This window comes from Marmota flaviventris, chromosome 9 (assembly GCF_047511675.1).
Source record: "Marmota flaviventris isolate mMarFla1 chromosome 9, mMarFla1.hap1, whole genome shotgun sequence".
NCBI classification, from domain to species: Eukaryota; Metazoa; Chordata; class Mammalia; order Rodentia; family Sciuridae; genus Marmota; species Marmota flaviventris.
The window spans coordinates 31,054,386-31,076,847 of NC_092506.1; the positions used below are offsets into that span (position 1 = coordinate 31,054,386).

The 22,462-nt window shown below is 37.8% G+C and overlaps 2 protein-coding genes across 5 annotated transcripts in view; both read right to left on the bottom strand.

Moving 5' to 3' along the window:
- The window catches only part of Nat10 (N-acetyltransferase 10), a 39,209-nt gene extending 30,376 nt beyond the window's left edge, over nucleotides 1-8,833 (bottom strand). The window contains exons 1-6 of one of the 2 annotated variants that reach the window (XM_071616302.1): nucleotides 8,679-8,833; nucleotides 8,297-8,343; nucleotides 6,621-6,743; nucleotides 6,125-6,216; nucleotides 2,048-2,219; nucleotides 422-544 (exon numbers count right to left, since the gene is read on the bottom strand). In XM_071616302.1, coding sequence (XP_071472403.1) covers nucleotides 422-544; nucleotides 2,048-2,219; nucleotides 6,125-6,216; nucleotides 6,621-6,728 — 495 coding nt within the window. In that variant the 5' untranslated portion in view covers nucleotides 6,729-6,743; nucleotides 8,297-8,343; nucleotides 8,679-8,833. Of the gene's footprint in view, nucleotides 1-421; nucleotides 545-2,047; nucleotides 2,220-6,124; nucleotides 6,217-6,620; nucleotides 6,744-8,296; nucleotides 8,643-8,678 lie in introns of those variants that run through there. The other variant, XM_027936457.2, reaches the window with a different exon arrangement.
- Nucleotides 8,834-12,951: 4,118 nt separating this feature from the next.
- Nucleotides 12,952-22,462, bottom strand: part of Caprin1 (cell cycle associated protein 1) — a 39,629-nt gene continuing 30,118 nt past the window's right edge. For all 3 annotated transcript variants that reach the window (XM_027936412.2, XM_027936413.2, XM_071616303.1), the window contains 5 exons: nucleotides 21,420-21,570; nucleotides 17,396-17,590; nucleotides 16,797-16,897; nucleotides 16,390-16,453; nucleotides 12,952-14,842 (listed from right to left, as the gene is read on the bottom strand). In XM_027936412.2, the coding sequence (XP_027792213.1) occupies nucleotides 14,778-14,842; nucleotides 16,390-16,453; nucleotides 16,797-16,897; nucleotides 17,396-17,590; nucleotides 21,420-21,570 (576 nt within the window). In that variant the 3' untranslated portion in view covers nucleotides 12,952-14,777. The remainder of the gene's footprint in view (nucleotides 14,843-16,389; nucleotides 16,454-16,796; nucleotides 16,898-17,395; nucleotides 17,591-21,419; nucleotides 21,571-22,462) is intronic.

The following is a 22,462-nucleotide window of genomic DNA, read 5'->3' on the forward strand; positions in this document are numbered from 1 at the left end:
CCCCAGCCCTTTTTATTTTTTATTTTGAGATAGGGTCTTGCCGAGTTGTTTAGGGCCTCCCTAAATTGCTGAGGCTAGTCTTGAACTCGCAATCCTCCTGCCTCAGCCCACCAAGTCACTGGGATTAAATCACCATATCTGGCTTATTATTACTATTATATTAAGAATATTTAATTATTATTATATTAAAAATATTTAATATTTAGTTACATATAGTCTGCATCATATCTGAATTTCATATTTCTAGGCATACTCAGAGCCCCTGAGATTCAGCTACAGTGACTTTTTCATTAGTTGTTCTCAAAGAGCTCCCAGAGGCTATCTACCTTCTAATAGGAAATCTTACAGCAGACTAGAGCAAAATCAGACTGATATGAACGCCGACGATTATGTTTAAAAAATAAAAAACCCCGACCCTTACCATGGTCATCGTGTACAACTGTTTGAGTGAGTTCATGGTCCGGAGCAGGATAACCACCAGTCCGCCACCTTCCACTGTTTCTACAGTCCTGGCCAACAAGTTTGGAGTTAAGGCTTCAAAATCCTACAAGGAGACCTTAGAGGGTTGGTAATGCAAACAGCACCCCAGAGATACTTAACCAAAGGCCAGGTGATAAGCCAAAATCCGGGCTTCGGGTAGAAACCCAAGACCATATACCCCCACTCTGGCTCACCAAGAAACACATAACACACTCACAACCCCTTAGGGGCACCATGAAAGAGAGTCTGGTCCTTAGGGTTAGGAAGACATGGTTTTATATGTCAAAAATGTTTCTAGGGCTGGGGATACAGCTCAGTTGGTAGAGTGCTTGCCTCACACGCACAGGGCCATGAATTCAATCTCCAGCACCACACACACACAAAAAAAGTTTCTAATAATCTCTAATAAAATCCTGTGTGGAGGTAAGTCTTCCAAACTTCATTTGATTTATAGTCAAATTTCAGAAACATGTTTACATTTTCTAACATGTCTACAGATGGAAGTTGTTTGGCAAAACTCAACTGCACCACACGGGGGAGCTAATGCTTAAAGAAGCCCTCATTCCAGCACCAGGTAAAGGCTGGGAGCACAACACTCCTGACAAATTAGTGATAAAGACAAAGGAGGCTGAGGCTCTTTTCTAGTGAGCAGTGTATTAAACAACCCACTGGAATGCAAGGAAAACAGAACTTCTGTTCTTGATTTCCCCATTTCTTAATTTATATTCTCTTAAATATGATTTATAATTTACATAATCATGATCAAAGTGCATAACATAATAAGTACAAAAACATATGAATTTGGGGCGGGAGTTGTGGCTCAGCGGTAGAACGCTCACCTATCATGTGTGAGGACCTGGGTTCGATCCTCAGCACCACATAAAAATAAATAAATAAAAATAAATGTATTGTGTTCAACAACAACTAAAATAAATAAATAAAAAATAAGTATTTTTTAAAAACATGAATTTGTGTATGAAAATTTTTTTAGAAAGGGGTTGTTGTGGATTTTTTAAAAATCACAGACTAAAACAAATACCCACCAGAAATAAAAAGAAAGAAACATGAGAAACTTAAGTCTATTAACTTTCCCGATAAGAGAATGTATATCTGTGGATAAATTCACCAAGCAGCTTTCTGGGGTGAAGCAAGGGATTTTAGGGTATGTGGGGTTATGCTACCAAACACTCAGGAGCCAACACAAGTGGATGCAAACTTTTCTATCCAGCTGGTTAAACAAGCTGCACTGTTCATGGGTCAGGGAAGTCTCCATGCGTGCCCATAAGGATCTGAGGTTCCAGGGTCAGTCAAATTTCCCCGTGCTTGCTTTATTAGCTTTAATTTAGGATCACCTAGCTGGCACATCATTGTAAGTTCTGGGGTCTCCAGACAGCTGCTAACTTAAGCAGAAAATTCTTTGTTTTATAGGGTTAGTGATCTGGTTTCCTTGGCAAAGTGGCCAAGTCTTCCATTAATAATGCTTGGTATATCGGGGGTAAGAACCTGTTCTTATCATATATCAGTTCTCAGTGTGGAAGCAATACACAGGCTGGAGGAAGTCACTCACCTGGAGGACACACATGCCGAAGGTATTGCCCAAGATCTTGTGGGTCTCATTGTAGTAGCAATAGCGAATGTTTGTGGCCGCTACAAAGAGCTCAAAGGGGTCATCTTGCTTTATGTTCAAGGTCCCATTCTTAATTTTCTTCTGCAGCTGTCGCATTCTCTTCTTCCGGTGACTGCAATCGCCACCCCCCAACCCATAAGAGCCAATTAACCAGAGAGGTAAAGGACATGGAAACAGAGGAGAGACTTGGTGATCACCCTCCAGAGCTAGTAGGGAACTTGGACTCCTTCATTTTAGAGAAGCAACATGAAGAGGCACTGGAGCAGAAAGATTAAGTCGCAGATCAGCCTATGTGTGAACTATTCCCTTATTTTGTTGTACCTTGAGCAAATTATTCTGCTTTAAAAAACTAGCACTTAAACCTTGCCTTTGGCCAGAGCTTGAATCCAAACCTAAATGGCCTTGGTACCTTAGTTTCAAGCCAAAGTTTCAACTACACTGCTACTCCCCAGAGGCCTGGGAGAGACAGGGCAATGGCAGGTTACTGCACTCATGTTTCCTAAATGAATTCCTCTACTTCTTTGCCCAGAGTATGGGATCATGTCCTCAAGGGCAGCTCTTATCTAAAACAATAACGATACAGGATACAAGGATTAGAATGGAAGGTGGACATGGCTCAGAAATCCCTGAACTGTTTCTGATCTTAAAAGCCCTGAATATTCAATTGAGATTTACCTTTCCTTTACAGAAAGATTTACTCCCCATTCCAGAATGATGGCTTATAACTGGTTCTCTAATTTACAGCTAAAATGAAAGCCCTTCCCCCTGCAGACCTCCACTTCCTCCGTGAGCAGAGGCAGATGGGTGAGGTGATCTCCACCTCTCCTCATAGCGTGTGCCTGGGGTTCATGACTTGGCATGATGTTCTGCCAGATCAAGACAAGGAGGCGGGGGGAGAACTACAAGAGGCATAATTTATAATTTAACCAGGTGGGTTAAATTTAAAAGACAAATCTTCCCAAAACACTGTGTGAACTGCATGATTCCACATCAATCTCACATTTACCAAATAAAAAATACTACAAATCAGAAGCCCTCAAAACAAAATTCAAAGATATGCAACAGAGGCTAGGGATGAAGTTCAGTGGTATAGCACTTGCCCAGCAGGTACAAGGCCCTGAGTTCAATCTCCAGTACTGAAAAAAAAAAAAAAAAAAAGGCAACAGGATTTATTCTTATTCTTAACCTATATTAAAAATGCTTGGGGCCAGGGACTTAGCTCAGTGGTAATGACATGCTTAATTATGAACAATTATGCACAACTAAATACAAATCATGATTTATAACTATATACCAGTGATAGACACCTAAATGTTAACAAGGCCCATGTGGTAAGATTATGAGTACTTTTTATTTTCATTTTTCGGTTTTGTTTGTTTTTCAGAACAGGGTATTGAATTCAGGAGTGCTCTACCACTGAGCTACATCCCCTGTCGTTTCTTTTTTGAGACAGGGTCTCACAATCTTGCACAGATTGACCTTAAAATTGCAATCCTGCTGCCTCAGCCACCAGAATAGCTGGTTTTATAGGCAAGTGTGCACCATCATGCCTGGCTTATCTTTGTTTTTCTGCATTTTTGTATTTTTTTCTGTATTTTTGCATTTTGTTTACTTTTTTTTTTCTTTTATTTAATACCAGGATTGAACCCAGGAGTACTTTACCACTGATCCACATCCCCAGCCCTTTTTTACATTTTATTTAGAGACAGGATCTCGCTGAGCTGCTTAGGCCTTGCTAAGTTGCTAAGGCTGGCTTTGAACTCACAAACCTCCTGACTCAGCTTCCTGAGCCGTTGGGATTACAGGCATGCACCACAGCGCCCGGCTGATATTTCTTATAATAAGACTTTCATAACTTTAAAAAGGTTGAGTTATTTACTCAAAATCTGATTTCTTTTAGGCAGAAGCAAGCTTCTTTTTATGTGTGTGTGTAATATTGGGGATTGAACCTAGGGATGCTCAACTACTGAGCTACGTCCCCACCCCTTTTTTATTTTTCACTTTGAGACAGATTCTCACTAAATTGCTGAACTTGGTCTTGAACTTGCGATCCTCCTGCCTCTGCCTCCTGAGTCACTTGAGCAGGCATGTACCACTACACCTAGCTCAAGTATTTTTAAATAAAATAATTTCAGAACCTGTTAATAATAAATCCAACTTAACAAATATTAACTGCATGCCCACCACAAACATGCTAGATAATGTAAAAGTAAAAAATATATATATATATAAAGATAAATAAGATAAAAATATATAAAGATAAATAACCTTATCACTTGGAAGTAAAAAAAAAAAAAAAAAATACCCTAAGTCACAGTATAGAAGTGACTGTATTCCAACACAAGAGCATAGGTAACATGCATTTAAGATGAGGACAAGCACTGAAGACAAGAGGAACCATCAAGTATGACTGAGGAACTCAGAAAGGCTTCATCAAAGAGGCAGGTGCTGAAAACTGGGGAGGATGTCAGTAGGTGGTAACAGAGAGGTGGAGAAGAATACCAGGCAGAGGAGATGGCATGAGCTAAGAGCAGGGAGGTTTGATGTAGCATGGAGTAGCCAGAGGCAGAGACAGGATCTGAGAGTCAACATCAAAGACAGCATACTTGGAGGTGAAGGAGTGAGAAGACACCCAAGGACAGAACCATAGATGCTGGCTAGGTTTACAGTAGGAGATATCATGATAGGCAAGGGAAGAGCTCAGGAAGGTGGTCCAAGTAAGCACAAAGACCAAAAAAAGGGAATACTTCTAAGGTGACCACAGAATGGGTTCTCTGCCAAGAAACAGTACTCCCCACTCCACCCCAAACTCCTCCAGGCTGAGTTGTAAGGAGAACTGCAAGGTTTCTACTAATGTGACCAACCCCCATCACTGTGTAATGCCCCACCTTGTAAGCATCTTTCTATAAAAATTTTGGGATAAAGTCTGATTTCCACATGGTTAGACCTGAAACACATAAAAATCAAGTTCTGTTTCTACCAAGAGACAGGAGAAAACAGAAAGCTGGTCTGCAATGAAAAAGCACAGAGTAGGCAGCAGAGATAGAAAGAATGGGAAGCAAGGGCATTCTGGCTCCAGACCACCCCTGAGCAGAGCAGAAATGGTAGTAGCCTCTTAGGCTCCATGAACTATCCCAGATACTTCAACATTTTCCCCCTGGTGCTTAAGAGTATTTGTGTGGAGGTCTGGTGTTTACAGCCAGAAGTCTGGGCTATTGAGACTTCAGCAAATAACTGTTACCATATAGCAGCGAAGTGGTAGAAGAGCTCTGAAAAGGAGAAAGAGGGAAGAAAAATTGCTGTGCTAGGCCTCAGGTCTCAGGGGATGTCTACAAGTACATTTCAGAAGCGAGACCACAAAGAACATAGGTAGGGAGTAAATGAGGCTCGTTTTAAGGTGTGTGTCAGTAAAATTGAAGGCAAATGCTAGCCTAAGGACATTTAGCTAGGTATGGAGCTAATCATTTTCTGAGCATGGGGAAAACTGAGCATGTTTATAGGAAAAAGAAGAAAATTCAAAAGGATGTGCAGTGACCAACAGAAGAAAACCAGTAAAGGTCCTGAAAAACAGACAGGAGACCTAGAGTTTTCCTTGGACACAGGATGAGGAAAATCCCCTCTTTGCAAAGGAAAAAAGGAGAGTGAAAGGCTACTGAAGGAATTTGCATTAGATGGGCTTGATCAGCTCAGAAAAACAGGAAGAGAACCTTAAAACAAGGCACTGGGCTGGGTACACCTCAAAGAGTATGAAAATTATCTGAAATTTATTGTTGGGAATGAAGAAAGGATATCTGCTCCATTTTTTTCCCCACTTAGAAATATCCTCTGAAATGTCATCTCCACTAAAGATTGTGATAATCTGTGTCAAGGAATTGTTTCCTGGGTTTTAACCAGCAGGAATTGTTAATTAAGGGGTTGTGCTAGGCACCTTTAAAGTATCATCTTAAGCCTCCACAGGAAAAGACATCAGCCTACTTTTAAAATAAGAGGATTGTGTCATCTAAGGGCCAAGCTTACCTGCTAAACCCCAATTCTTTCTTATAGCACCACAGCACTGAAGGCCGAGCCTTCACAGTTGCTTTGGACAACATGTGATGGAGGATTACCACCTGCCAAAGAAAAAAGTCAGAACCTCAGGGACCAAGGAGACCACAGAGACCACTAGGCCCAAGTCCTCATTTGACAGATTAGAAATTAAACTGACAGCCAGGGGAGGGAGGCATCCAAGATCACAGGCAAGTAGAGAACAGATGGGGAATAGAAGCTAGGTCACATACACTGAGCCTGATGGTCAGTACACCACCCTAAGCATCACAGACTTTTGGCTTGTTTGCTAATAAATCAAAGTAGAGAGAATTTACCACGATTAAGAAATGAAAGAAAGGTTCTTACTAGGCACCTTAGCAGTCAAAGGGATCGTAATTGACATGTTAAAACCCCAGAGGGCCTGTTGTAACATACTGACTCTGGGGCAGGACACAAGATAACTCAGAGAGTATTTACCAGGTCTTACCTGATCTTTTCCATGATCCCCAACTACAACAAAGAGAGACCTTTGTCGCTCAGCTACCCCATTCTCAATGAGAATCCGGATTCGATTATCCACCTTCTTCCGATGCATGGTGAAAAACTATCACTAAAAGAGAAAGAAAGGAAATACAACTGGACAAAATAGCAGATTATGGGTAAGGAGCACTAGTTAGCTGTCTCTTCTGGGGCAAGGGGTTGCGCCAGCCACTTTTAATGTATCATCTTGATCCTCCATAGGAAAGATATCAGCCTGCTTTTAAAATCAGGAAACTCAGGCTTGGGAGTAAAGAAATTATTCCCTCAGCATGGGAGGTCAGCAGGGAGGCAAACCTCATAACTCTTCCAGGGAGCTTAAGAAAAATCAGGACTTGAACGTTCAAAAAATTAGGAATACAAAATATATAGTGATATAGCCATATATCAAAGGCATTTTCCAAACTACCTCAAGATATGGATATAGATGCTTATGAGAGGATGTCCTAGTAGTTATGATACCATTGACTCAGAGAGGTTAAAAAAGAAAGGCCAAGATGCAATGTAGTTTTTTCTGAATGGGCTGATTGATTTATTGATTGATTTTTAAATATGTTACTCATAAAGTTAAGGAAAAGAAATCAACTGATTGGAATTCTGTCAGGTCAAAAACAAGTTTATGCAAGTGATGGAAAACCATATTGAAGCTTTTGTAAAGACAGACCTCAATATAGCTTAATGGTAGGGGGAATGCCCAGCATACTTGAGGCCCTGGGTTCATTGCCAGACACACACACACATACCCGTTATGTGATTACCCATGATAAAATGCTGCATCATTACCATAATACATACATCAAATATCACAAATATCAATTACACCACTACAACATAAAATACCACACTACCAAGAATCTCCAGTATTTGCTTAATTCTAAGCTTTAATAAAGCTATTAATGGAACCTTAACTGTGCTTTAACTGTCCCTTTTAACATTTCCAAGCATGTGTTATTATTAAAACACTGTCAAAATCAGTGGTCCCTATTTATAAGTAAAGAGACAACTATTATTTAAAAAAAAAAAAAAAATCAAGTATCCCAAAGCAGAAAAGTGATAGGATAGGATTCACACTTAAATCTGACTCCAAAGCCTGAGCTCTTTCCAGTCTGCCAATCTACTCAGCTTGTAGGCATTATATTTCTAGCCACATAAAGACTCCACGAAAAAAAAGTAACTATTGGAGATTGCTTTTTGTTCCAGTTACTATGGGAGCCCCAGAGGTATCAGACAAAATCCTTGATTTCAAACTTTCATTCTCTCTAAGGGGGATATTAAAAAGAAAAAGACATAAAGGACAAATATATATATATATATATATATATATATATATATATATATATATATACATATATATATATAAATTAGACGTGCAAATAGCAGCTACAATAAGGGGTCTGATGAAGGTCTGATATTACTGTGGATAGAGCTGTCACGGAAGGCGTAAAAGATGAAGAGGGCCTTGACGACACGTAAAGATGTTTATTTTTTCATTCACTCATTTGTTCATCTATCTACACATAATGACTACGTGCCAGGCATCATTAGCTGTACTGTCAAATAATATAAAGTCCTAAATACGACTACCAAACAAGGAGTATGAATGTGTGCGCATAGTTAAATACTCACGAGCACTGGAGAATCCTGGATCAGAGAGCTTCGGTTCAAAGCCTAGGCTACAAGAACGAACAGCGAGGGAGTCAGTTCCGCAAGAGGCAAGTGCTGTCACCCACCCATTCTCCACTAGGCCCTAGTTAGAGATCCCTGGATGGCGGAGACTACTCCACGCAATCCCCGAGAGCGCAGGGAAGCAAGCCCAAGACGCTGTGTCTCGCAGAAGGGGAATCTGCCCTGTAGGAGCGTCCTAGAGAGGGGGCCGTGGGGGCGGGCCACGCGTTAGCCTAGATGCACAAGCTTCCTCCTCCGGCCAGTCCGCTTCTGACCCAGGAACCACACGAACGCCCATCTTAGCAGGAATCTCCAGCCGCCCCGCACGCCCCGCGACACGTACCTGCGCCGGGAGCCCAGCGCGAAGCGGAAGCACGTGGGGAAACGGAACAACTCCAGAAGGGCAGGATGCTGTAGGCTGCCCCTAGCGAGTGCCTGGCCGTCAGCAGAGTTTTCCGCACTCCGCCGCGGTTCCGCCCAGGCGCCGGCAGACAGAGAGTGCACGAGCACACCAAAGACTCGGCGACGGGGAAGGGACCTTTCTCAACGCGGTCGGCGAATGATGGCGTCAGAGGCCGCGGAGGCGGAGCTACCGCAGGACTCCCCACCGCGACTGCGCTGCGTAAGTTTCTGGTGGCTGAAGCGGACCCCAAGTGCAATTATGTGTTTGCTAAGCCTACTACGCAACGCAAGACAAACGCTTTCATGTCCACACCACCAGTGCCTGGCGCAGTGTAGGGAGCTAGCAGCAGGTGTCTCCACAGGCCAGGTGCAGCACGCGGTGTTCAGGGTTTTCACTGTTGCCCTCGTTATGCGAAAGGCGGTGCCTCCAGGGATGTGCAAGTATTTAAAGTACTTGCCTTTGATGTGACACGATGAGGAAGCTCAGACCACCGATCTTTTTTTTAATTCATCTCACTAGACCCTCAACTCTCGTGGTACTGATCTCATGAACCTGTCTGTGGAGTTCTGCAGATTTTCCACCTGATTTCCGACCTTTGTAGGGTCCCCTTAGACCTGTTCTCTAATACTAATCCTAGATTTCTGCTCTTCAATATCCCCTCCAGCTCCCAGTGCAAGAACGTGACTACCCACACATACTTTTGTAGTCATTATTTTGGGGAGGAAGAGGGACAGATCCCTTATCATAACTAGTCAGAAACCGAATTCTTATTCTTGAAGTTCCTTTCCCAAACAGGCATTTCAGATTTTAATGTGACCAGCTACACTACAACGGGCATTTGTCCAATACCCATCATCACAATTTTATAAATTGATTCAACAAAAACGTCAATATGCTAGACGGTTCTGTTCACAGGGGATTAGTTCATAATGATCCTGCCCCTTTAAGGTAAATTCTAAATGTTAAAGTATCCACTAAGGGTACTGTTTTTGAGGTAGTACCGGGAAAAAAAGACCTTAATCTAGAGTGAGCTTCAAGAATGTTAGTGAATAGTCTTCCCACACCAAAAAATGTAAAGGCTCCAAGGAGATAAAAACGCTTAGCAGTCAATGAGGCCAGAAGACTGCAAGCAAGTGAAATGTGGTAGGCAAGCAGCCCAACATAATGTGGACCAGATTTAGAATTCAATTCTATTTGCTGGAAAACCACTTCATTTGGGGGGACAGGGTCGTGAAAAGGAAGTGATTTGCCCTCTAGAAAGGTTCACTCAGGCTGCTGTGCAAAAATGATAATAATAATAATAATCACAGGAGGGCTAAAAACAGAGAAGGAACATAAGCTATTACTGTTCTAGAATGGTAGTATTAGGTGACTCGGGATACTTCCCAGTAGAAACAGATGTTTAAGGATTAGATACAGGGTTTCAAAGAAAAAGATGGTACCCAAAATAACTGCCCTGAACAATTCCATAAATTGAAAGCAGCCAGTGAGTGGCAATCAATAAAGGTCAATCTGAAAGACCAGAAACACTCAAAATCAAGACATTTAGTTAGGATGGAGTTTAGGAACTGCAAATACTTTTAACTGAAACACTTATTCAAAATCGTGGGATTGGATGAGATCACTTGGTGATAGATGAAGTCTGACAACCAAGGACTGGAGAAAATCAGAAAGATGCCAAGCAGTGGCCAGTGAAATCTATAACATCCACTTACTAGCAATTCCCACCTTATGTTACAATCACAGTAGAAAGCTACTTCAGCATGTACTACCTACGTTATTTCTCCTGGCCCACATTATTTTGTTCTCAACAGTGCAATGAATGCCCCAACAGCAATTTTATTGGGTGACCCACTATCCCCACCCTGAAAAATAAGCTTTTAAACCTCCAGTGGTTTCCATCTCTTCATAAGAGGTAAATTTAACATGAATCATTAATTGTAAAGCTGCTCGTAATAGTCCTTACTGGTGTTTCCAACCTCTATTAACCCTTACCCTTTGCACTTCATCCAGTCAAGTATTCTTTGTCAATGTAGACTGGATCTTTGGATGTGCTTCTTTCCCTGATCTAGTTTACCACTTATCCTTCAAGCCTTAGATTGATTATCCTCCAATCTATCTTAACTAGGCCATGCAGGAGTAATGGCCTTAATATCTACTGCCAACTATGTTGCTATAGTCACATTTTTTGTTTTTTAATGGAAGCTGGGACCACAGTGATTCTTACTGAATGGCTAGTGCTTAATAGAACTCAAAATGGAGCCTAGTTAGTGGTTAAGTGCCTAAATACTTACAGGAATGTAAACACAAATTTTAATACCTTAGGGCTGGGGTTGTGGCTCAGAGGTAGAGCTCTTGTTTAGCACGCGTAAGGTACTGGGTTCGATCCTCACCACACATAAAAAAAAAAATAAAGATATTGGGCCCACCTATAACTAAGTATTTTTAAAAAAATACTTTAAAAAATGCTTTCAGTAGACCAGAGATAAACTTTTGAAATACTCAAAGAGCCAGACTGCTGCATCAAAGTGGGATTAGGCCTCAGAACACCTTGTTAAAGTAGGACAGGAACAGAAAAGTAGTTGTCTCGCCTTCTTAAAAGATGAGACTACCAGACAGATTTAAGCCTTTTCTTCTTTCACAAACATGTCTTCATTTAGAGCTTTGCTAAATGCTATATACAACTGAGTAGACTTTGTTCAAAGATAAGTAGGAAACAAGTTTTCGTATAATTTAATCTAATGTGATTAAAAACATTACTAGTCTTTTCCAGTAACTTAACAGAACTCAAAATGGGAAAAAGAGATGAGGCTCAATTTATCTTTATTTTCCTGGGAGTTTGGAAAGGACAGAGAAATAAACCTTAACAATTTATTTTTAATTTTCCTAGGAATTTCTTCGCCCCATTTACTTCTTATAAAAGGGACAAGTCGGGGCAATTACTGATTCTTTGAACTAAAATTTAAAGTCAATAACTGTGCTTAGAAAGAACTCCAATGGACTGCAGATTTGGGAGCTTAAGGCTGAAAAGAATGGTACGAATTCAGTGCTTATCTGCATTTCATTTCTTCTAATTAAATACATCACTGAAAATACAATGAACAGTATAATAAATTTCCTAAAACACTTAGAAAGCTCACTTGCTCAATAACCTTCTACAAAAATGAACTGGTTGTCAACTGAGCACCTCAATAAACCTGACAATAAGCACACATTTTCATGTCTCGTGTTTAAATGGAAAGTCTCCCGCACAACAAAGTTGTATGTATAGGGAAACAAAAGAATTGTTAAAAGTTAATTAAAAAACACTGAGAAGTCATTTGTTTTAATATCAAGATACAATGATCAGAAATCTCTCCCATATTCTTTATGAATACTAGAATCTGGGAATAAAACTGTGCTAATCAGTTCAGGTCATCAATGACATTCTACCTTTAGTGAAACTTTGAAAAAAGAAGTTTCATTATCCTTGTGAATGACTAAAATTGTGCACGTACAAAAGTATTTTATATGTGTTCTTGCTATACCAAGATACTATATAGTAACCACTTCCTTTTAACTGCTAAAATACTCACTTGAGCAAATAGAAGGCCTTCTGCAGCTAAGACAAGCATTCACATATTATACAGAATACTGAGTACCAAGATTCAGATCCTGATGAGATTTTTGAAAAGTTCTCTGCCCTATCAGGCATTCCTTAAAAAAATGTGGTCTGAATTAACAAATGAAAGGTTTACATTTAAAATGTGATAACAGAATGCCACCCCCGTATTATAGTATTTTGAAATGAACAAACAGTTCTTTTTAAAAATACATGTTACCAAACTATGAATACCTTTACACATTCACATCTGCACTAATGCACAGAAGTTTGAAACCTAGAAGGCATTTCTCCCATCTCTGAATTGATTCATACTAATTGATCACTGAATAAAGACCAAGTTTACTTTGATTTTTAAATGTCATGAAACTATTTTCTATAGATAGCAAATTTAGTTTTTCATAGGATTGCAAGCACACATCATCTAGGGATTAGCCAATGAAGCATGAAAATTTTACCCATCCCCCTAAAGGACAACTAACATATGGTTGTGGTACATCCCAGGCAGATGTCATTTAAAGCACACAAGGGGAGGTGCTAGCAAAAGAAATACTCATTTGCAAAAGTAAACAGATAACCCTTCCAATATGATGTACCACAACCACACATGAGAAAAGTCAAGAACTTATTTTATTTATTTTAAAATAAACATTGAAGATTCCCCCATTACCCACCACCCTACAAAACTTGTGAATGTGGAATGTTCAACAACCTATCCATTTTAGGTTACAAAACCAGCAAAAACTCCAGTTGTCTCATGATGAATGTTTTGAGAATAATTTTCGTTTTTAAGGAGCCAAGTACCTACTGGAAAAATTCTTTAAAGGCTAAAAAATAAAATTTTAATTTCTGCACAGAGAATATCATTAACTTAGTAGCCTTTGCTTAATAGGTGGGATTAATTCTCCATGAAGTCAAGGTGGAACGGGACAACAAGCAGCATTAGGTTCATAGGCATAAAGAACTAGTGCTCAAACTGCTAGCACAAATTCAATGTAGTACATATGGCTAATTCACTACTAAACTGTCCACCATCTCCATCAAACTTGAGGCTCTTCCCTATGCATCTAAGGAATCGAATCACCACTTTGAACATGAATGCCTCCATGAAGAAAGGGGAATTCAATTAGAATTAAATTAGACAAAAGATAAATGCAAGTACTACAGAAACAGCTGCTGGAGATAACCATAAAATACACTAACAATGCATGGGGTGAATCACATAAGCTGCTAGCTGTTGAACACCAGTGTTTCAAGATACAACTTTTATAAACATGTTTTTATTTGTTTTGCTTATACCATCAGAGCTGAAGCTACTGTCTTGTCATTTCCCTAAACAGGGAAATCAATCTAAAACACATACTGGTGCTTTTCAAAAGATAGCAATTTTAAAAGGGTGGTAGCAGCAGGCATTTGATATCCTTTTCTTTTAAAAACTTTCAAGCTGCAGGAAAAACACGTGACCAAGAGTGTTACGATTATCCACTAGATTTTCATAGGTACCTGTACCAATTCAGGTAACGATACAAGATCCAGGGATTAGTGATGACAATGTGCATGTCATAAGGAATGATATATACTACCAATCCTTATAAAAGTCATTGTCTCAAAGAAGTTGTTAAGTGTTCAAAAGGTATCTACATACTTCACATTAAGTACAGAAGCAGCCCATCCAGATTATATCCCATATTTGTTGCATGTTTTTCAAAAAGTGCCAATCAAAGCCTGATTTGCAGGTTGGCTTTGTCTTAATACAGTATCAGCTGTTAAAAAAGCAGTTTACATGTGTTTTTAATCACAGTTGTTTGGCCGGATGAAGAGTGCTATGTCAAAGCTGGTAGCCACCCTTACATGTGTGACTAAGGACCCATGCATAATTTGGTATGCATCTAAACGTTCCGTGCTCCAATTTAACTGGAAAAAGTTGTGAAATGCAGTTGTTCTCTCAAACCACACTCCACTCCTTCCATCTTCCTTTCAAGGAAAATATTTTTGTTTTGTCAATTACCATTGAATTAAATAACTCTGGGGCTGATTTGTAGCTTTTATCCAATGTCAAAAAGTCATACTTGTTTTCTTTCTTTCTTCAAGTCACTTCAAATAACTATGGAGATATTATCACCCAAATAACTATGGAGATATTATCACCCCGTAAAGTATATTATGTTTTACTCCTAAGCAAGGGTGAGGAATCTGAGTATCATGTGCAAGGCTCAAGATGACGCTTAGGACAGAACATGCAGAGTAAAAATAGTTTCCTTCCATATCCAGATAATATAAAGCTGACAATTGTAGTCCTGTCTTTATGGGATGAAAACAGTCCCTTTACAATAAGTTTCCTGAAAGGGAGAACAAATAGATAATAACTCTTCTGGTAACATATTATGGTACACTGGCCAGTGTGTTTTTGGCGATTAAACATAATCCTGTGAATCAGATTAATTCACTTGCTGAGTGTTCATTTGCGGCATCCCTCTGTTGGGTCTTGGGGGCCCTCCACGACCTAGAAGACAAAAATGGCATTTGATTTTTCTTTCAAATATTATTTGTTTTGCCTTCAAGCAGATTTTCATCTGAAGTCAAGAAGCATGTGGGCAGCTTGTCACCACATTATTAGGTTTAAGAGGTCAATTCTTCTGCGTTCAAGTTTCACCTCTTGGAAGTTGTCATGCGCAAATTTGCTAATGTTCTCTAGCTAAAGGAAGGGTAGAGCTAATGGAGTATTCCACCAGTACTCATTCATTCATTCATTCAACAAGTATTTATTGAGTGCCTACTATGTGCCAGGCACTGTCATCAGGCGTTGGGAATAGATACAGCAGTGAAGACAGACAAGGTACCTGCTCTCATGGAGCTCACATTCTAGTGTACACTCTAGCTTACATTTCAGTAGTAACATCATACTATCAAAATTAATAAAAGCACCAGAATGAAAACAGACCTTTTTACCTAAACTGTTAAAAAGAAACTACATAACATTCAAAATTGTATAATGACTTGTAACAGATAAAATAACTTTTTACATGCTGTTAAAACAATTTTTGGCTATCAATTAACTCAACTTTCATAGAATATGCTACAAGGTGGGAAAGAACATGACCCACATTCACATGCAAATAATCTGTGATACTTCTAGTCAAGTCAGTAATTCCGGAGTGATCCATTAACTTAAAAAAAAATGCACCTTTTTGCTGGCCGATTGCTATAGCATTCAAATCAAAGTACTTTGTAATTCCTCTTTAATATACATTTTATACATGTTATGGCCAATAGCTAGAGGAAACTTACTTGTTGTTTAACGTTCCTCAAACCAGAGAACCATTTAGAACTTCAGATTACATGAAATGCTAGATCTAACTGTGAAATAGGTGATCTTCCTGCTCAAATAGGAAGTAGTTTCGCAATAGTAAAAGACAAAACAGAAAAAACTCTGAAAACCTAATTTTTAAGTACAGTTCAGTTATGTTAGTAAGAATTTGGGGGGGTTCCATTTTAAAGTTGGAAATAACTCGATCTTTTGATCACTAATAGTGGTCTAAAAGGTATTCAAATTTTAATTAGTTCTACCATTTCTAAATGGTTCTCTAAATGTAACTATGGCTTATTTGGCCATTAAAGGGGTTCTGGTCCTAAAATATAATATGCATGTTTCAAAAATGAAAGAGGAATAATAAATTTATATAAATGTTCAATCTCATTCCAAAAATGTCTTACAAAAATGTCTTAATAAGTACTTCCTAAAAACATTTAGCAGGTTTTAGGACCTGAAAAATAATTTCCAGTTGGAAAAACACTTTTTCTGAGGAAGAGAAAATGTTCTCATTTTCAAGACAATTTTATATAGTAACAGGGAAAGTCATTCAAAAATTAAAATTTGGATTCAAGATTATATTTTTTAGAAACAGAGCATTTCATTTAATCCCTAGCAACAAGTCTGGAAAAGATAAATGTATTCCTAACATGTAACCTACATGCAGACTATGAACAGCTCTTCCAAGGCCAGAACAGAAGCTCCACTTGGGAGCTAGGATCACCACCACAAAATATTACCTCGTGGGGCTCCCCGTGGTCCACTCTGCCCAGAGCCTCGCTTGAAATTCTGCTGATATCCATCCTAAAAGACAAGCTAGTTAGTACTGAAAAGACTTTTTAAAAAATGCTTACCCATTTAACTATTCTTACAATCTAACATTTGCATAATACAGAATTCTTATTCTTTGAAGACATTCCAATATCACAGCTAAAAGCTATTCTGTAATTACTGTACTTGTATTATTCTCAAAAATATTCCATGAGATATATACCTCTGCTCTCAAAATTCTTTGTCAGACTTTATTTAAATGATCTACACTGAATGCTAAGAAAAGTCAATGTGATCATTTTCTATTAAAAAATATCTTGGACACTATAAAATTAATCCCAAATTAGTTATTGAGACCCATCCTATGTTTACTTACCCGCTGATAACCAGAGTAGTCCCGGGGAGCACTGAACTGAGACTGTGTATAACCACTGTTTGGAGTATTAGAGAATGAAGGGCGGTAACCATCGTATCCTCCTAAAATTTAGGACAAAAAATAATAATAATATCTTCACAAGGAATTTTTACTTTCTTATTAATGACAAAGAATTAGAAAACCCTAAGTCATGCTAGTTCTAATCCCTTATGCTAACCCAATATGTTTTATAAGTATCTGTAAGTACCAATTGCTTTAGAACATGCGATTTTCACCCACATATGAAAAGACACATACATTAAAGGAAAAAAAGCAAATCCCCATAAGGTCTAGTAATACACAAGACCATTCTCTCTCAAAAGACTGACAGTGATTTGAAAATAACAAGTTTTTCTCAACTCTGTCATTTAAATAACTGAATACATATACACTTCAAATGTTTAAATTATACCCAAGAGATAATGTGGAGATGGCTATAACCTTTCCTCAAAACCATGATATTTCTATATATTTTACAAATCAGAAAAGAACTTGGAAAAAAAGAAAAGAACTTGAAACAGTAAAAAGTATTTCAAACTTTTTTTCCCCTCCCCTTTTACCTCTGAATCCATTGGCAGGGCCCCGGTATCCATTCATCAACCCTCTAGCACCACGGGAACCTCCACGAGACACACCACGACTATTGTAATAAGGTTGACTGCTCCGTGGAAATCCAGTGTTCTGCTGAGGAGGCTGCTGGTGATTACCAGTCACTTGATGGGGCTGGTCCTGGGAACCATGGTAAGTGCCAACCACTATAGTAAGAAAAATAGTTTAAATATTGTATAATAAACACAGATCACTACCATTTGTTCTCTCAAAAGCTTTCTGTAAGCACTATCTTCTAGTGTCTCCTTAAAGTTTAGTTCTGCTTTTTAAAAATTTTACCTATTAATAGGAAAAACAATACATTAATGAAAGTCCTGTTTTTCTCCTTCACACAGATTAAATTTAAGGGGGTTAAAGTTCTCCAACAATGATTCCAAATCTTTGAAAGCAAGACATACAAAATTGTACCCTTTCAAACAGATGATTTGAAAAGGCAAGTATTATTAACACCTTCTGAAAGACGTCTACACTTTAGCAAAAGGGACCCACTGTAATTACTATGTGTGCCATCTACACTTTAGCAAAAGGGACCCACTGTAATTACTATGTGTGCCATTTAAATACTTCTTTCCATTATAAAGCTCCTAATTAGTATTTTTGTTGTTTTCAAATTATCCTTGGAACTTAGTGAAATGCATAAATCCATGCTCTCATAACTAAGCAGCAAAATGGCAGAATATATCATCAATAACACGGCTAAATTAGCAAATGCCTCCGCCTTATAACCCACGATGCCTGATCCCATTTCAAAGTCTTCACAATAACAAGTATAGCCAGACAGTTAAATGGTAAACTAGCAACTCAACCCACTTGAAGGTAAGATTCTAAAAAGCTCACATTACCTTGCACACACACCCTCCCTTCCACAGATAATTCTAGATGTAAAAATTTCCAAAAACTAAATATTGTGGCACATATCTGGTATGACAATGTTCACAGGGAAGAAAAAAACATTTGCTAGAAGTGCCTCTGGGAGGTAAAGAATAGTAGTAACAAGACAAAGGAAAGCCCGTAACATAGGAACAATGGTCAAATCAACAGCCTGCCAGAGATTTCCCATTTTGAAGCAGAGAGAAAAGGGTCTGTAACTCTTGAAAATATTTACTGAGCTATTTTATGCCCTCAAGAAACTCAAGATACAGTTTTAGTTTTTAGAATTCTATTTTGCAATGAAAAATCTAGAGAATACCTAGGAAGAAGAGACACGCCTTTCTGAATTCCTTATTGCCCCAAACTATACTTCTCAAGGTATAAACTTCTTACACAAATTAACTTTTTAATACATTCCCCAAATTTAAAATTACAAGTATCAAATACACATAAAATTTTCTATCTAAACATTCATTCACACGCATGTAGTCAAAAATTTAATATTCAAATCATTTATCAACAAGAAATTTATTCATTTTGGTCAAACCTCACTGCAAGAAACTCTCAGCAGAACAATTCAAGTGTGACCTTTATTTTAAAATAGCAGAGCTTCCATGTAAGCATTTGTAAAATATAAGCTTAATATTCTATAAAGAAAAGCCAAGCCATGTGCAGTGACACACATCTGTATCTCAGCTACTCAGGACACTGAGGCAGGAGCATCACAAATTCAAGCCAACCTTGACATCTTAGCAAGACTTTTGTCTCAAAATAAAATTTAAAAAAAAATAAAGAACAAAAAAGGAAAACGCAAAGATCTTTGTCAGATCTTTTTCATGTTGTTCCTTATTATAATTCTCCATGTATAAGCTTTTTTCTAATGAGAAATGATAAAATAGGATAAATGTGTCACCAAAAGTGAGCTATGTTTGGAAACAGTAACAAAAAGAGGTCTCTGTGAGTTGATATTTGAGCACAGACCTGAAAAAAGAAGCAAGCAATGCAAGAGCATAAGTTCAAGAAATCTATTATACTATATGGTAACTAAAGTCTGTACGGTATTCTTGCAAATCAAGAGTAGTTGTATATGCGCATCACAAAAGCTGGTAGAAGTATGATACAATTTATGTGTAATTAGCTCAATTTAGCCATTTCAATATGTGTATATGTACATGACATATATACAGTTTTACACAAACATTTTTTGATCACTTAATAAAAAATGTCTTTTTTTTTTTTTTAATAGAAATAAAAGCAGCCATACAACTGTCAGTGGATGATAGTTTTATGTTAAAAAGAAATGGGTCACAGAGAACTTTTCGGTGGCTGGTGTAGATATATAGGAAGAAAATGGACAGATACATAAGATACAGACTAGGATAAAGGCAGGGACCAGATCAGAAACAATCTTTTAAACCAAGGTGTTTGAGTATCTTTTCTAAATGTAATGAGAAGGTACAGAAAGGTTTTGAATAGGAGACATCTGATGTACTTTTTTAAAATGATCATTCTGGTTACTGTGTGGACAATAGAGCAGGCTAAAAGATTAGTTAGTCAAGGGAGTAAAAAGTTAAGTGACAACTCTAGTAGTCCAGACAGGATATGATTATTACAGTGGTGGTATGAAATTGTTCACAAGAACAAGATGGGGGCTGAGTATGTAGCTCAGTGGTAGAGCATGTGCTTAGATTGGATCCAGGGCCTTAAACATGCTCAGTGGGAAAAAAAATTTTTTTTTTTTAAACAATGCTTATAATCCCAACTACTTGGAGGACTGAAGCAGGATTAAGTTTGAGGCTAGCCTTACCAACTAAGCAAGACACTGTCTCAAAATAAATAACAAAATAGTTAAAAGGTTTGAGAATATGGCTCAACGGTAGAGTATCCGCAATCAATCAATAAAGCAAGGTGTATGGACTCATTTTCATTTTTACTGTAAATGTTATAAATGTGTATTTTGAAATGGTAACAAAAGTTTATCTAGCTCAAGTGATTCAAAATTAGAAAATATCAAATAGAACACAAAGGGGAAGGAGTTTCAAATCCAACGACAAAGGGCAAATTAACCAAGTCAAATGATATAGTTATTAATTTCATCACATCATCAAAAAGATGGCTAAAACATAAGTATATCAGTGTGATATTTAAAGGCTTAAAATAAACCTGTACCACACATAACTTTATGGATACAGAGGATAAGTAGATAAAGGAGCCTCAGAGCAAGAAGCCTAGGTTAACATTCAGAAGCTGAGCATAAGCATAACTTGACAAATTTCTACCAGACTATAGATGATTCAACCTCCATATTAATTACAAGTATTAATATTATAGGTTTTGTTAAGACTTTACTACTGAAAAAAATTTTAAATGCTGATTCAGATTATCAAGAAATGGAATAATTAGAAAATTTCAGATTTTTTTTAAACTGTCTGGTAAGATTAAGACATTAACTCTTCACACTTTAGGAGGATTTGCTAGTTTGTTGAAGGATTCCACTAAAATTCCTAGGAGTTAACCAAAAACCTAAAGAGGATACTCTAGAGATCTTACATATAAAGAAATCTAAATGTATCTATTCACATTATTACTATGATAGGTGTAAGAATTGGCCATATTATGAACTTACTTGCCAAAAAGGATTTTGTTTCAACCTTGTCACAAAATAAAGTCACTAAAATTTATTCACAAATGTTACTAATAAAAAAAAAAAAAAAATCAAACCAATTCCCAATTCAACTTTATATGACTGATTTATTGCCATATATCATGCATGGTAGCAGGGTCTAAACAATAAGTAATTAAAAGTGATCTGAAAGATAAAAATTTATACTAAGTCAAACAAGATTAATTCCAGTAAAACTATGCAAAAAAATATATTTATAAAAGCTCAGTGATCAGAGGGAAAAAGGCACAAGGCCTCCAAAACTGCACAAAATTCACACAAAGTATGGACCCAACTCAGGATTAGCAATGAAAATAATTCATACGATCCACTACTAAAAACAAAAACTTTTGACCACCAGTACTCTGAAGTTTAAACTGTCCTAATACTATCAATAACTGTTGGAAAGCAAGCAACCAAAAAAGTGACACTGGTTTGACTACCTGTTTGAAGTTGTTCTTGCTGAAGCTCTGTTTGTTCCACTTGGTGAGGCTGACTGGAAAAACTCTGGTTGTAACTGGCCTGGTACTGATTTTGCTGTTTTAAAGTTTCTGGTTCATTTACAGGAGGAACAGGGGCATTCATATTGAACACCTGTTAAGTGAATAAATGATTAGTTTCTCCCTTTATTGCCTTCTTTGAATGTGGCAGATCTTGATGCTAGTAAACAATAACCCGCAATGAACCTCAATGTGGGAAAATGTATGTATGAGTACATATATTACCATATACCACTTAACATGCACACAGCAGCCTTAAGCTTTTTACATATGAAAGATCAATTTTAGTTCCTAATGTAATATCACTTGTAGAAAATTATAAATTTATTTTTTTCTTTTATTCATGTTTTAATCAAGTTAATACTTTTAAGTATTTACCACTTTAAACATCCCTCTCAGCATTGATTTAGCTGTATCCCACAGATTACAGTATTTCATTATCATTATTTTATAAAAACTCCCCAATTTTAAGATGCTTTGTTGAATCACGGTAAAGTATAACGTCTGAATTTTACTTGGAAATATTCCGGTAAATAAAAAGATTAAGCAAATAGGGCAAAATATCAACTATTTAAATCTAAGATAGGACTATAAAGATGTTGTATTGGCCTACTTTTTGTATGTTTAAACTTTGTTAATCAAGTCAAAAGGGGAAAACTGACAAAAAGAAGATGGAGGCTGGGCACAGTGGCACATGGCTGTAATCCCAGTGGCGAGGGAGGCTGAGGCAGGAGAATCATGAGTTCAAAGCCACCCTCAGCAACTCTGTGAGACCCTGTCTCTAAATAAAATACAAAACAGGGCTGGGGATGTGACTGGTTGTGTGCCCCTGAGTTCAATCCTCGATATCAAAAAAAAAAGAAGAAGAAGATTCAAGTACACAACTAATATGTTCAAATTTACCTTTGAGAATTCTAACAGAGTTAGATGTTTAATTAAATATAACCCTGGGCTGGGGACAGAGAACAATTGGTAGAGTGCTTGCC